The sequence below is a fragment of the Mesoplodon densirostris genome, chromosome 16 (assembly GCF_025265405.1).
Source record: "Mesoplodon densirostris isolate mMesDen1 chromosome 16, mMesDen1 primary haplotype, whole genome shotgun sequence".
In the NCBI taxonomy this organism is placed as follows: Eukaryota; Metazoa; Chordata; class Mammalia; order Artiodactyla; family Ziphiidae; genus Mesoplodon; species Mesoplodon densirostris.
In genome coordinates, this window is record NC_082676.1 from 10,525,356 (window position 1) to 10,541,211 (window position 15,856).

General features: G+C 46.5%; 1 protein-coding gene across 1 annotated transcript in view; it reads left to right on the top strand.

The window, feature by feature from the left end:
• ATP9A (ATPase phospholipid transporting 9A (putative)) overlaps positions 1-15,856 on the top strand; it is a 134,627-nt gene that overhangs the window by 86,783 nt on the left and 31,988 nt on the right. The window contains exon 15 of the mRNA XM_060119944.1: positions 7,534-7,695. Coding sequence (XP_059975927.1) covers positions 7,534-7,695 — 162 coding nt within the window. The remainder of the gene's footprint in view (positions 1-7,533; positions 7,696-15,856) is intronic.

Consider the following 15,856-nt stretch of genomic DNA (forward strand, 5'->3'; position numbering starts at 1 on the left):
CCTGTGCACATTCCGCCTGGGAAGCCTTGAAGTGTCTTTATTCAGCTATTGATTACAGCCTGGGGGGCACTGCCCCCACCCCCGACCCCCCGCCTGTACAGTAAACTCCCAGGGGAAATGAGACAGATGTAATCTGGCCAGAGAGAAGTGGTCCTAAGATGCTCGGGCGAGCAGGCTTCAGCCCTGACAGCATCCCATCGTTTGCAGGAGATTTGACAGTGTTGGAGGGGGGTGCAGTGGAGGAGGGGTCACTGTGATACAACTTTCAACGCGTCCTTCTTGGCGTGAGTGGTCAAGGAAGTGCTCTCCTCGGAGCAGATAGAATCCACCCTGGGACTCGTTCATTTGTCTAAAGAAGTTGATAAACATAACCTGTAATTCTCACTAGGTAGTGATAACCACTGTTTATGTTCGGGTGTAGAGTTACCCAGATTTTTCCTAAATGTGGGCATATATGTAGAATTACAGTTGTATGTTTCTCTGGTACAGAATCACACGATAGTACAAGGAAGGAAGGAGGGTGAAGTGGGTTAAGTCACATCCTTGAGAAAGCCAGATGGTTTTCATGGTCCTGTAGGGTTTATGTGTGCGTGTGCATGTGGGCACGTGTACATATGTGCACGAGTGTGGGTGTGAACACATGTGCACGTGTTGTGTGCACGGCTGCTGTTTGAGCGTATGTGGCGTGTGGACGTGCATGGATGTGTGTGCGTGTGTGTGTGTGTGAATGAAAGTGGCCTGCTGTATGTAGCTGTGCCCTGAGTACCTCAGTGATTTCAGAGCCCTTAGTTACAAGTTCTGGGTAATGTGTAGAATGTTCTGTGTGGCCACCCCTGCTCAGGGCGCAGAGCGAGAAGTCTATCTCCATCTTCCCCTGAGGCACCCCGCCCCCTCCTTTCTCACCATCTCTACACCGGGCCCCTCCCCTGACCTCTGCCTCGGAGCCGCCCACTGTTCTCAATTTCTGAGTACCTTTGCAGAGATAATTCTTTGCATACGTTAGAATTTTCCTCACCCTTTAATTATTAACCTATTTTAAAAATTTAAGAGCACAACTGTAAATTATAGGTAAAGTTTTGCACCTTGCTTTGCATTACTCGTCCTTCTAAAGCATGTCCGTGTGTGTGGTGTCGCTGTGTGGGACGTCAGCTGAGTTTTGCTAAAATGTTGGGCTGCTGTGTGTTCTGTCTTCTCACAATGGCATTTCAAGACCTTCGTTTCCACTAATTTTTCTGAAAGATGGGGGCATCGCACTACCCCTCCTTACCCCGCGGTGGCGCTGCGGGTCGTGGGTCACTGCCAGGGCGGACTTGACTAGCAGTGTGATTTTAAGCTGCACTCAGCCTCCTCGTAGGTAAAGAGGGGCTGATACATCACACGGAGCTCATGGCCCTTAGAGAAGAGAGGGAGCAGTGAGGGTAGCGGTGATGCTGCCAGTGGTTAGGAGGGGTCACCTGCTCTGTGCCAGCCACTGCGTCAGGGGCGTCCCTTACCACCCAGAATTACTGTCATCGTGCTGTTTGCAAATGAGGTATAGATGGGCTAAGGAATATTCCCAAGGTCACACAGCTGGCGAGATTAAAACCGGCAGCCCATGTCCAGGGGTGGGGCTCGTAACCCCACAGGACCACGTCCCTACCCATGGCATGATGGCTTGAAAGTGCTTTGTCAACTCACAAGTGTTGCAGAGAGTGAAAGCCCTTGCGTTTGGGGAGCTCAGGGCGGATACTGGGTGAAGTTCCAGAGTGTCCAATTATTTTTACCTATTCCGGTCCCCTTGGGACACCTGCACTGAGCCAGCGTTGTGTCTGGGAGCTCCAAAACTCAGTGGCACCTTCCGTGTGTGTCCCTTCCCTCTTTTCTCATCTTATAAGCTTCCAAGCTTGGTGATAATAATCACCTTCTGGCACAGCCCCCGGAAGCCTACCTTCTGAGTGTCTTGCCTTCACCGACCATCTCTTCAGATCCGGCCCTTAGAAGGGAAAACCAAAAAAGGATGTGTTTCTCCTCTAGTCCACAGTACCCTTGAAATGGCCCGCTCGCAAGGGGCTGTGAGAGATGGGCAAAGAGGGAGTGGGTCTCTCCTCCAGACATCAGAGTCTGTAGATGGAGAGCATTCCTGCATCCATTAGAGTGTCAGAAGCTGGGAGTAATGCAGACAGGGGTGATATAAGAAAAAGGGGTATACAGTGAAGGTACAGCTAATCTAGAAGCAGATTTTATTTTTAGTCCCCCCCCCGCACTAATTATAAGAGTGACATTAGCTTGTTATAGAAAAAGAAAAAAAATTCCAGGAAAAAAAAGCCAAAAATGTTTTGGTGTTTTTCCTACCTCTTTCTCTTCTGTATATATACAATATATGTTCTATGAACTTGATTTGTTCCCTTGCATTATCCCTTTCCGGTAACTATCTATAGTAAGAATATTCTTAGTGGCTGCTCTATTCTGCTGCTTAGATACACCACAGATTATTTCCTCTGTCTCCCAAGTGTAACGTTTAGGTGGTCCCCCACTTGTGGCTGTCATAAATAATGTCATGATGGAGAGCCTCGCTCATTCAGTCTCTCTGTACATCTCTCAGCATGCATGGAAGGTCCCAGTTGTCTCATTTTGCATTTTCTTAACCCTGTTGCAAAGAGTGAGGATAAAAACCGTTGGGGAAAGGTAAGCCCGTGGCCTTGAGCGGGAGCCGGCAATCTCCCGTCCCTTTGCAGCCTTGGGGTTTCTTTTTCCTCCATAACCACATCCCTGTCGGTCCCCTGAATGCCTCCTCGTGTCTGAGCCTCAGCTCCAGGCCTCGGACAATGCCAGCATTCAGATGTGTGCACGATGGAGTGTGGAGTGTTGACCCAGAGAGACTTAGGAGGCTGGTGGGGCTCCACCATCACGTTGCCAGGCCCTTGGACCTGAGGGTGAGGTCAAAGAACAGCGGTCGGGAACTTAAGGAAGAAATCCACCATCAATGTTATGTATTAACCACTGGGGTAGAATTTTGAAATAAGATTTTGGTTGCTCAGAAGATAGGGGTCCTGTGTCAGGCAGAACTATGGGATTTGGGGGGCACTGTAGAAAACTGTCAAATGAGCCTTCCTTGGTATTAGCTCATCCGCGGCCATACATGCAAAAGTCCTGTCCCATATCACATTAGTATTGATCCAGAATAGACTTAAGTAAATAGTCGTTTGTAAGTGGCTAAATTTTTATAGAGATGATGCCATTCTTCCTTTTCAAATACTTGTTTTTATCAGAGGCTGAATTTCAAGTATAGGATCAGGAAATTTGGATCAGGGAGTGGCCTTTTATTCTACCACCTTGTCCACTGATTCTTAAAAGTAGCAGGCTGTGTTTTGTTTGCCCCATGCTGTGTTTAAAAGAAAAACAGCAATATTTAAAAATCACTCAGTGTTCTACAAAAATCAGCTTCTCCTGAGAAAGATCAGATCTGGAAAGACTGGGCCCAGTTTCAACCTGGCAGCAGTTACCCCCTCCCCCAAACCCTGTCCCTAGGTGGCCGGCCCTGCCCCTGTCTGCTGCCTGCCCTGCTCCTGTTGTCATTCAAACCTGCAACCACCATGTGGCACATTTTGGAACCTATTTCTTAAGAAAGTAAAGAATACCTAGGTCTGTGGATATTTATAAGCTTGAAAGGCTGGCTTCGGGCAGACTGGCCATTCTTTGTAAGCCTGGGTGTTTATCTGATTGAATGCCCCCAAAGAACCGTTTTAATCAGATAGCAGATTCATGCATGTTCTTGTATTTCATATGCATCCTGCTTTTGACAGGAATTCAAGGCTCTTTAGCCTGTCTGGCGTAATTCCCAAGCACACATTCCCAGGTACAAAGGGAAGATTATTAAAGCTTGTCACAGGTGGTTCATTGCTGACCAACAAATGATGAAAAAGCCCTTTCATGGACAGCTCTGACAAGAATTCTTCAGATAGGCTTTTTTTTTTTTTTTGGAGGCGGAAGGGTGGAGTAGGAGGCTCTGTTTTTTTAATTTCCTGACCCAAACCAGACACACAGCTGACTCGTGGAGCCCAGATCCCCCGCTCTGGCCCTTTCTTGGTTTCCAGCATTTGCTTTTGCCTCTCATTTACTTGTTCATTCATTTACCTTACGAGGTTTCTTTTTCTGCTGCTCTCTGACCTCCGGATAGTCTGACCCGAGGCCCCCTGAGACCCCAGCTCCAGCTGTTAAGGACAGTGAGACTCAAGACCCTGAGATTGGGACTTCCCTGGCGGTCCAGTGGTTAAGACTCCATGCTTCCACTACTGGGGGCTGCGGGTTTGATCCCTGGTCAGGGAACTAAGATCCCACGTGCGGCGTAGAAAAGAAAAAAAAAAAGACCCTGAAAGCCTTTCTGATTTGGCAATACAGGATGATTCTTTTGAATTGAAGCTCAGACCCTCTAGCAGAAGTAGCCTCCTTTACATCATCTTGTTTTAGGAAGGGATGGAGTCGTCCCACCTGACCGCTGAAATGTTTGTCCCTGCTGCTGTTGAGAAGGGTTAGTGAGCTCCCCAGTTCTAAACTGCTCTCTTCTCAGTAGGACCTGGGCGATTTTATATGTTCTGGTAGAAAGCAGCTTTAAATTAAAGCTGACTTAATGTTCAAGTCGGAATAAGGGAGTGGGATTGTAAGGTGAGAAAGAAAGGCCCCCCTGCAGGGCTCATATCCTGTTGGAATCAGCCCCCAAGGGGACTTGTGAGGTTTTGATTAGGACCTTGGACCCAAGGGGTGGGAGATGGGAGGCGGGGCAACCAGCACAGTCAGAGTAGGTTCCTTAACTCCCTCGAGGGGTTTGCTGTAGAAGAAAGCATGGTTAGAAGATGTTTCTATTAGCTGTAATTCATGCTTCCCCGGGAACACTTGTCACTGTTGATCATTTCAGATTCATGGTTCAACTTTCCCTCCAGCACAGTCCTGTGGGGTCCGCGGCAGGGGGACCCAGGCTGGCCAAGGCCAGAACCGCCTCTACGGCCCTGAAAGCCACTTCCCCTTCTGGAGTTTCAGATCCTTTTCTTGATTGAAGTTAAGAACAGACTTTGGGGGAATTCGTGTATCTCCTTGAAGCCCAGTATCACAGACTCTTCACATCTTTTCAGAGCAATTAAATATGTTTTTAAGGGGTGAACCAACGGCTGTTTAAAAGCAAGGATGAAAAAAGCTTTTCCCTAGCAGTCATGTTGGAAAGCATCCGAAGAAGAATTTCCTTTTTCTTTGTTACTAAACTGTTATGTAAAGGAGGATGTAAATGTAGTCAAGCACGTATTTGTAATAATCTCGTATTGTGTTGGGATATTTATTTACTTAATTAAAATTAAAAATATTAAAAATTAAAGAAGTACGTGTACACACTAAACTATTTCAGTAGTATTTAGAGAGAAGAGTGAAGTGATTTCTCTTCATGTGTATCATCCTATAAGCATTTTAGTGCATGTACGCAAGGTTTGTTTTTATTGTTTGGTTGGTTTTTTTTGTGGTACGCGGGCCTCTCACTGCTGTGGCCTCTCCCGTTGCGGAGCACAGGCTTTGGACGCGCAGGCTCAGCGGCCATGGCTCACGGGCCCAGCCGCTCTGTGGCATGTGGGATCTTCCCGGACCGGGGCACGAACCTGTGTCCCCTGCATCGGCAGGCCGACTCTCAACCACTGCGCCACCAGGGAAGCCCCCAAGGTTTTTAATATTTATATGGATGGGATTTTTAAATTTATATCAGTGTTTACTGATTTGTTCATTTTAAACTTGGGAAGAAGATGGTTAGAAGATAGGACAGGCCATATTGAAATTCAGAGTGATTAGGTGAAACAACTCTATGAATGAGTTTCCAAAGACTTATGCAGGTTGATAGCAAAACAAACAAACAAACAAAACCAAACTTGATTAGCTCTTTCTTTTGGAGGTGGAGATCAGTGGGAATTAGGAGGTGGGCACCTTTGGGGGCTGTTACTATGCCTACCACGCCCCCCATCAACTCTTTAACGGTGACAGTGAGTCAGGGGTGACTGGGCACACCCACTAAGGATGCACTGATGTGTGTGCACCCGTGTTTAGAGAACAGGCATTTGGATGGCCCGGGATTGGCACTTTCCTTTGGGCTACTTGGGTCAGCTAGACACAGGATTCGATCTCCTCTCAGCCCATGGCAGCTGCCTGCCGAGAGCAGCTCACCTGGCCTCTCTGACTCTGTTTCTTCGTCCCTCGGGTAGAGCTGCTTGGCACTTCCTGCCTCCATGGGCTGTGCTGACAGGTAAACACGATGACCTTGTGGTCCGTACGCCGTAGGCTCTTCGTACTTAGCCCTGTCTCCCCCCCCACCCATGGTGCGGCCCCCTTCCTGTGGCAGTGGCGGTGAGGTCTTGGTGGTCTCCCCTCCCCAGCTCCCCCCTTTGTCCCCGCCCTTTCCACTCCTATTTCCTTCCTTCCCTGAAGACCCCAGACCAGATTCATCTGTAGACGTGTTTTATTTTCTTCATGGGCGTTTAGAACATGCAGCTTAGTGGCTTACATTGAAAAGTGAGAGATCTCAGGGACAAGGTCAGATTTCTGGTTTTTCTTGAGAAACTGGAAGCTCTGGCCACCCTGGGTCCACATTCCCGCGGGGCAGCCTCCTTCAGAGGGGGCACTGGCTCCTGCCCGCCGCAGCTCCCACTGGTCTGGCCCCTGTCTTGGAATTTGCATCCTCCATGCCTTTGACTGGAAGTGAAGCAAGCCTTGCTCGGGCTGTGAGACGATTCCAGCTGGTGGCCCTGGGAAGTGTAGCGGGTGGTGGAAGGCTTGGCTGTGCACCAGGTAGATCCAGGTTCCTGCCTAGCCGGCCGTTGCCCCGGAGCATCACCTCAGGCAACTTAATGAGCTTCCGCAAGCCTCAGTTTCCTCATCTGTGCAGACCAGCGTCCTCCCCCTGTCAGTACCGCCTGCCATGTGGGGTGGGGTGATTCTCTGTCATGGGGGCTGTCCTGTGTGTTGTGGGATGTTTAGCAGAATCCCTGGCCTCCACCCACGAGATGCCAGTAGAAAATATCCACCCCCTCCTCAGTTGTGACAACCAAAACTGTCCCCAGACGTTGCCATGTGCCCCTTGGGGGGCAGAGCTGACCAGTCGAGAACTGCCGTAGATCCCCTCCCGGTTGAGCGTGTGTGAGTTTCACAGGGAGCCTGGAGGTGAGTGAGTCACCACCCTGGCGCCGTGCTCCTGGCTTCCCCGTGTTTGTGGTTTGCCTGATGCAGCTCCTTCCAGACGTCATCTCTGGTTGTGCTGATCCTGAAGCCTGTGCGGTTCTCTCTGCCACAGCTCTGGCGCGTGGCCTGCTTTAGGGCCCAGAAGAGACGGCAGCTGTGAGGGCAGCTGTGAGCGCAGAGCCCCCGCAGGCCTAGAGAGGCGGGTGCGGCCAGCAAGACCTCCCCCAGGGATGCAGGCCCTGCTCAACCTCACCTGTCTCTGCTCCCCCGTCCACCTTTACGTTCATTTGCTTGACCTGTGAACCAGGATCCTCGGCTGTGTATCTGACCTTCGACCCTTGTCACATTTAGGTGGCCCTGGTGCAGTGGACCGAAAGTGTGGGCTTAACACTGGTGGGCCGTGACCAGTCTTCCATGCAGCTGAGGACCCCTGGTGACCAGATCCTGAACTTCACCATCTTGCAGATCTTCCCTTTCACCTACGAAAGCAAACGCATGGGCATCATCGTGAGGGTGAGTTGTCTTTTATTTATGATTTAAAATGGTTAAAAAAAAAAAAAAACCTGCCTAAGTCTGCTGTGTATGTCCCTGTGTCTGGACATTCTTTCTTACCCCTTTCTTTATTGTATTATTGCCTGTCGTTCAGACTAACAAGAGGATATAATTCCCTCAGAAGAAAGAATTAGGTCATCAGTTGGACAGATCTCAGATAGCTGCTCAGCTTTTGGTTAACTCACTTCCAGTGTGAAAGGTCTAATGAGTGTAGATTGAGCATTTCTTGGTAATAGTACATTTCTCACTGTATACTCTTTCGTTTAATTAAATGTTATTTTCTATTGAGGTGGCATTCACGTGACATAAATCAATCATTTAAATGTGTAATTCATTGGCATTTAGTACATTCACAGTGTCTTGCATCCACCACTTTCCTCAAGTTTTGAAACACTGGCATCACTGCAAAAGGGAACCTTGTATCCATTAAGCGGTCACTTTCCCTACCTTCTTCCCCGTAGTCCCTGGAAACCTCCAGTCTCTCTTCTAGGATTTATCTATTCTGGATATTTCATATAAATGGAACCACACAATATGTGACCTTCTGTACCTGGCTCCTTTCACTTAGCATAATGTTTTAGAGATTCATCCATGTTGTAGCATATATACATACTTCATTCCTTTTTATGACTGAGTAATATTTCGTGTTGATGATCCATTCATCCATCAGTGGACATTTGGGTTGTTTCCACCTTTTGGCTGTTGTGAATAGTGTTGCTATGAAGGTTCGTGTATAAGGATTTGAGTATCTGTTTTCAGTTCTTTTGAGTAGATACCTAGGAGTGGAATTGCTGGGTCCGTTTCCCAATTGCTGGATAATTCTATCTTTTAACTTTATGAGGAGTTGCCAGACTTTTCTATAAAATGCTGCACCATTTATAGGGTTGGCGAAAAAGTTCGTTCAGGTCTTTCTGTAAGATGTTACAGAAAGACCTGAACAAACTTCTTGGCCAGCCCAATACATTCTACCAGCAGTGTATGAAGTTTCTGGTTTCTCCATATCCTCATCAGTGCTTGTTATTTCCCTCTTTTTTTTCATGGTAGCCATCCTAGTTGCTGTGAAGTGGTATTTCATTATGGTTTTGATTTGCGTTTTCCTAATAGCTAATGATGTTGAGCATCTTTTCTTATACTTATTGACCACTTGTATTCTTCCTTGGAGACATGTCTGTTCAAGTCATTTGCCCACTTTTGAAATGGGTAGTCTTTTATTGTTGTGTTGTAAGAGTTCTTTATGTAGTCTGGATACTAGACCCTTATCAGAGATATGATATACAAACACTTTCTTTCATTCTGTAGCTTGTCTTTTTGCTTTCCTGATAAAATTCTTTTGATGCACAGAAGTTACTAATTTTGATGAAAATCCAATTTATTTTTTTCCTCTGTTGCTCTTGACTTTGGTGTCATATCTGAGAGTCCATTGCTAAACCTGAGGTCATGAAAACTTACCCCTATATTTTCTTTTAAATGTTTTTGTAGTTTTATCTCTTTAGATCATTGATCCATTTTGAGTTATTTTCATATATGGTGTGAGTTAGGGGTTTTAACTTCATTCTTTCGTGTGTGGATATAGAGTTGTCCCAGCACCGTTTGCTGCAGAGACTATTGTTTTCCCATTGAATAGCCTTAATACCCTTGTAATTAGATATTTTCGATGGTTTTTCGTTCATACAGTCACAAAAGTTATTGGAAAAAATTGTCGCGATCACTCAACATTGTCATTTTGGCATTAATATTTCAGATTTTCTTTTTATATTTTTTGAAGCTTTTATTGAAGTACAGCATACAAAGAGAAAAGTGCAAACTTCATGAGTGTACAGCTCAAGTGTTTACAAAGTTAACACAGTGTAACTCACATCCCAGGCAAGGAACAGAATCCCTCCCACCATCACCCCAGCAGCTCCCTCGTACCCCTTTCTGGTTACTGCATCCTTCCTTCCCACAAGGATATAACCACTGTCCCATTTCTACCACTGACTGATTTTTGAACTTTATATAAAGGAAACTGTACAGTAGATACCCTTTTTTGTTTGAGTTCGTTTGCTCAAATTTATATTTATGTATTGATCCACACTTCTGCATGTATTATAGTTAAAAATTTTTTTTAAACAAAGAAAACATTGTGCATTCAATTGAAATCCCATCTGCCCTTTCTAGATGTGCTTCCTCTCCAGTCCTACCCCAGGTTTATCACTCCTATGAATTTTAAAATACTAGTATCAGACACATTGGGTATAAATAATATGTATTATGGTTTTCACGTTTTTATTCTCTCTATAAAGTGTCATTGTAGTATATATATTATTATTCCACATCCTAATTTTTGTTTAACATTTTACAAAAAGCTTTATTTATGTTGATGCACGTAATCCCACTTTATTTCTCTTAGCTGACTTGTGTTGCATTGTGCAAATATACCTCAGTTCCTTCCATCTATTGCCGTTCCCTCCTGATACACATTTAGGTCATTGCCACTTTTTTTGCCGATAGAAAGACCGCTGCCATGTGTAGCCTTGTCTGCTGCAGTCTCCACTGTACATATGTCCGTGTTTTTCTGTGGACTACACCCAGAGGTGGACTTGCTGGGTGGTAGAATATATATATCTTTAACTTTACCAGGTATTTTCAACTTTTTCTCCAAAGTGCTTATACTAATCTCAGTCCCACTGTTTTCTGCATCCTCACCAACGCTTGATAGTGTCGGACTTTTAAAGTCTTGCCAATCTGAATTAATACCTTGTTTTCCTATTTGCTCTTTTACTCACACTTTCCATTCTGGGAAGCCTGGAAGCCCTGTGTTCATAAGCCACTCGGCTCAGCAGTTCTTAAACCTGGCCGATAGGGACTTCCCTGGTGGCACAGTGGATAAGAATCCGCCTGCCAATGCAGGAGACATGGGTTCGAGCCCTGGTCCGGGAAGATCCCACATGCCGCAGAGCAGCTAAGCCCGTGTGCCACAACTACTGAGCCCGTGTGCCACAACTACTGAAGCCAGCGTGCCTAGAGCCCGTGCTCCGCAACAAGAGAAGCCAACACAATGAGAAGCCTGCGCATGCACGGCAGCGAAGAGCAGCGCCCGCTCGCCGCAACTAGAGAAAGCCTGAGCGCAGCAACGAAGACGCAGCACAGCCAAAAATAAGTCAAATGAGATCTAAACAAACAAACAAACAAACAAAACCTGGCTGATCATCAGAATTAACCATAGGAGCTTTAAAAGTTGCAGACTACTTTAGTCCCAGTCCTATTTTGGTATTGAGATGGTTCCCTGGTGTTCTTAAAGGTTCTTCACATTGTTTGGCTTGGCTGGAGAAAATGCTGCCCCATATCATGAGAATCTTTGGAATAAGACTCTCTCATTGTTTAAACAAATGAGGATCCCCTCCGCCCTATCTACACAAATGTTTCATGCCTTAGGGGTCAGAGTTGTAGATTCTATTGTAGTAAATTAGTAATAATAGAATTAGTAATAGGAGTAATTAGTAATAGTACTAGCAGCACTAGTAATAGGAATAGAGTTAGGAACAATAATAATAACAGAGGTAACATTTAAATGGTGCTTACTGGGTGCTAGTCACTGTTGTAAATGATTTGATAAAACAACTCATGTAATTTTCATGATACCATTGCAGTTGGCACTTAACAGAGGAGAAAACTGAGGTATAGAGAGAAGAAGAAACCTCCCCAAGTTCATATAGTTAGAAAAGGTGGAGCTGGGCCTCTACCCGAGGCTGTCTGGCTCCCAGGTTATGCTGTTTCTCGCCAGGCCCTGGGAGTTTGGGTGTGATGAGAGGGATGTGGAAAAGCTCACAGAGCACCCGTGGTAATGTTGAGGTAGTGTGTTAATTACATATGGCGTTGTGACAGGTTATCCCGCATGTGATGGCTTAAAACAACAGGAAGTGCTATCTGACAATTTCTGGGCCCCAAGGAGTCCGGGGGCAGCCTCGCCGGGCCCTGTGCCTCGGGATCTCTCATAGGCTGCAGTCATCCAAGGTTCAGCTGGGGCAGGATTCACTGCCAGGTAAAATCAGTGCTGTCAGCAAGAGTCAGTTCCTCGCAGTTGTTGGGCTGAGGACGTTAGTTCTATACCAGCTGATGGCCAGAGGCCACCCTCATCCACTGCCCCACAGGCCTCTCCATACACCAGCTCCCACATCAGCTGGCTTCATCCAAGTGAGTCTGTGAGAGTGTGAACAAGACAGAAGGCACGTCATCTCAGAACCGACCTCCCTTCACTTTCGCCTTATTCTGTTATTAGAATCAGGTCCCTGGGTCCAGCCCACCACTTGGTGGGCCTGGATCACCCAGGGGTGTGAACACACCAGGAGGTGGGGAAAGTGGGAGTCACTGAAGAGGCTGTTTCTCCAGGTAAAAGTTAGAAACAGCTCCATGAGCTGCAGTACTGATGGTCCAGTGACACACAGTACGAATGTGCCTTGAAAATTACACATTTTAAGGGATTTTTATGTCCCTGATGCCAGTAGTCTTCAGACTCTATCAGACATATATCCTTGGCAGTTTTTGAGTGGGATGGGGGCTTTTCCTCCCATGCAGCTGCTGCTTTTCCCACTGATCTGTGCCTAGCCTGCCCCGTGGCTTTTAAACTGTATCTTGAGTGCATGTCTGATGTCAAGAACATCCATGGCCTGGAAGCAGCCACATGAATCCTGTGGGTGGGTGTTTCCTGGGGAATTAGAGTCATTATCTATGATGGAATTACTCTCATTTTGTTCCAGCCTTTATTTTTCCAAGTTCTAGGGCCATGGACTATGCTGGAGTCATTTGAGGGTTGAATCATCATCAAATAGTCCCGATATCAGCCGTTCTAGAATAAGTGGGCTGAGTGCGTCACCCTTCCTTTAGTTGCAAAGGGCTATCATTCCCAGACATGCATCATATTTTATGAGATGTGACCCCTGTATCTTCCCACAGCAAGAACAGGATCTGTGTCTGGGAGTATGGGATCCTGTTGGGTGTGCAAATCTATCATTGCTTTACAATAGCACTCCACCCTTCCCAGGTTATATTTTTAAGAAATCAGCATTCGGAACAGATAAGTATGTATAGAAGGGGGTCAGAACCGTTCGTCTGTATTTCCATCACCCAGAGACAGCCCCTCTTGCCTTTTCAGGGAATTTCCCTTCAGTTTTTCCTCTAAGCATAAATGAGTGTAAATAGCCACACACAATTTTATAAAACTGGCTTCCAACTCCACCTAAAGCTTTCTAAAACTCCCACCCCCTCCACTGAACAATAGGTATAGTGAAAATGTTCTCATATCATCAAAACACGATTTTTATGATTTTAATGTGGGCATGGTGTTTTGCTGAAAAAATGTAGCATTATTTAATCAAATATTCCTTTCTTGGATACTTAGGTTGTTTTCCATCTCTCACTACTAACAATGAATCTGTGCACATCCATCTTTGTTAGGCTGTCTTTAATGTGATGCATATTATTTTGCTAATAGTTTTGTTTTCTGACCTGTCTCCCTCTCTGTCTTCGGTGTTGCAGGGTGCAAATCCATGCCCGGGGCTGTGGAGCTAGCTCTCCACTTAGCACGAATCTCACTGTTCTCCTTTCACGAAGTGATTCTCATCCTGGGGCCATCTTGCCCCCAGGGGACATGGGGACACATCTGGGGACACTTTTGGTTGTTACAGCTCAGAGGGTGGTGCCCCTGGCATCTAGTGGATAGAGGTCAGGACAGCCTCATACCAAAGAATGTTCCAGCCCCAAATGTTCATCGTGCCAGGGCTGAGAGACTCTGTTCTGATATGGCCATCTTTTCTGTCTGTTGTTTGAAAGTAACTGCCCAGTTACCTGATGTGAGGAAGTTTTCCCTCAGTTATAAAATGGTTCTCAACCTGGTTTAATGACGGTTGACAGTTATAGTTTTGTTCTCACCTGGCTCATCAACCCTCTTAAACATGTGTGAGCTCGTGGACGGTTCTGTGCAGCATCTTCTTACCCCTCACCAAGCAAGGTCTGGTCTTTGTGTGAATCTCTCTTCTGAGAAGGTCAGTGAGGTTAGAGAAGCCGGTTTCATTGGGGCTTGTGTGTTTGTCTCTGTGTCGCCAGTTTTGTTTTTGTTGTGTTACAAGATGTTCCCCTGCCCTCCCCTCACCCTTCCCCCTTGGCGTGCTGCAGTCGGATCATTGGTATAGATCATACCCTTGTCACTGTCTGAATAAAAGAGGCCTTTGAACAGGTGCCAGAGTCAGACCACAGTGGAAAAAGATGAGGCCCCAAAACAATGCAGCACAACCGGCAGATCTCTGTAAATTTATAGCGTAATCTTGCCATAATATGGGAACGAAGTAACCTTGTGATGAACTTGGTGGGAGGAAATGACTAACGGGAGGAGACAGTAGGTACAGTATTTATATTGGACAAGATGTCCGAGTTCTCTTGAGCCCCTTCTGGAGCAGAGGAAGCTGGGGAGGGGGACGTTATTTCCCAGAGCAGCATTTGGGTGAAGGCGAAAGGAAAAAGAAACCTCGGATGCTTTCATGTTCAGACCCCACGGCTATCTTTGGCCCGAGTCACTAGCAGGCATAGATGTAATCCATCAAAGAAGCAGCCTGCAGTTCTAATGCTTTTAAAGTGCAGGTGCCTGTTCGTGGCCTGTGGGTGCTTTTATGAGTAAGCATCTTGTTCTAAAAGATAGTCCGTGATCAGAGGCGTTCAGAAGTTACTTTAGTAGATGAAACTATACCACTGATTTGGCCTTGGGTATTTATTTCCTATTGGATGAAGAGCTTACAGGCATGCATTCTGGGCCTCCTGGGGTAGCAGAATTTAGGCCCAAGGTGGTGATGGCCATGCTCAGTTAGCCTTGCCCATTTCCATTGCCTCCAGCCTCCCTGTGATGCAGGTCTGTGAGGAAAGAGTCATGGGATAAGAATTGACGATTTCACCATCATTCCTTAAAGCCAGGGTTTCTCAGCCTCAGCACCATTGACATTTGGGGCGGGATGATTCCCTGTTGCGGGGACTGCCCTGTGCATTGTAGGACGGTTAGCAGCATCCTTGGTCTCCACCCACTAGATGCCAGTAGCACCTCCCAGTTGAGACAATCAAATATGTGTCCAGACATTGTCGGAAGTCCCCTGGGGGCAAAACCACCCCCATTCAGACCCCCGGCTTAAACCTTGTTTTCTACAAACAGTGCGACTGAGGGTCTTGAGGAGTGACTGTCACCCCAACAGGAATAATAACACTGGCTGAGCATTTTCTGTGGATGTTGGCCCTTTGCTACCTGCTCTATGTAGATGATCTCGTTTAAGCCCCAGCAAGCTATACAGTAAGAGTTGTTAGGATCCCGATTTTACAGAGGAGGAGACTGAGGTCTAGAGAAAAGAAGTAGCTTGTCCAGGTGCACACAGCTGGCAGCTGGTGCCGGGTCTAAGCATCTGATGTCTGTGCTGTGATGTCACCCCAGAAAATCTGGTCAGTGTGAACAGAAAATCGGGGTACTTTGCTCTCTAGCTAAGTCCTCAGGTAGACGTAAGGGTCCCACGTTGTCTAGAGCAGTAGCTGTCAACTGAGGCAATGTGTCCCCCAGGGGACATTTGTTAACGTCTGGAGACATTTTGGTTGTCACCATGGGGATTGCTGCTGGCATCTAGTGGGCTAGGGATGCCGCAGGAGATGGTGCAATGCAGAGTCCAGCCCCGTCATGGGAAAGAATTCTCCAGCCCCAAATATTAACAGTGCCAAGGCTGAGCAGCCCTGATCTCGAGAATTATCTTACTTCCCACCTCTTTCCGGTAGACCACGTTTTGGCAACACTAGCAGCCCCGCGTATAAATTGAAAATTATCTTACAGTGTGAGGGTCAGTCCTCACACTGTAAGATATTCCCCTTAGAACAGCAATAACTGTAAAAACAGAGTTCTTCAATCCTTTTGATCTTGCTTTCATCAGTTAATGATTTTCCAAATGCTTTGAGTTTTCTTGTTGTCTGTGGCCTTTGCCCCAAAGTGAGGCTCCCCTCTCACTTTTCATCTTCGGCCAAGTGAGAAAACACGGGCGTCCACTGAGTACACTTTGTGCAGCATCTCATGGGAAGCGGCCACTGGAGCGGAACACAAGTGTTCCTCTTGGGTGTTCATTCCTCC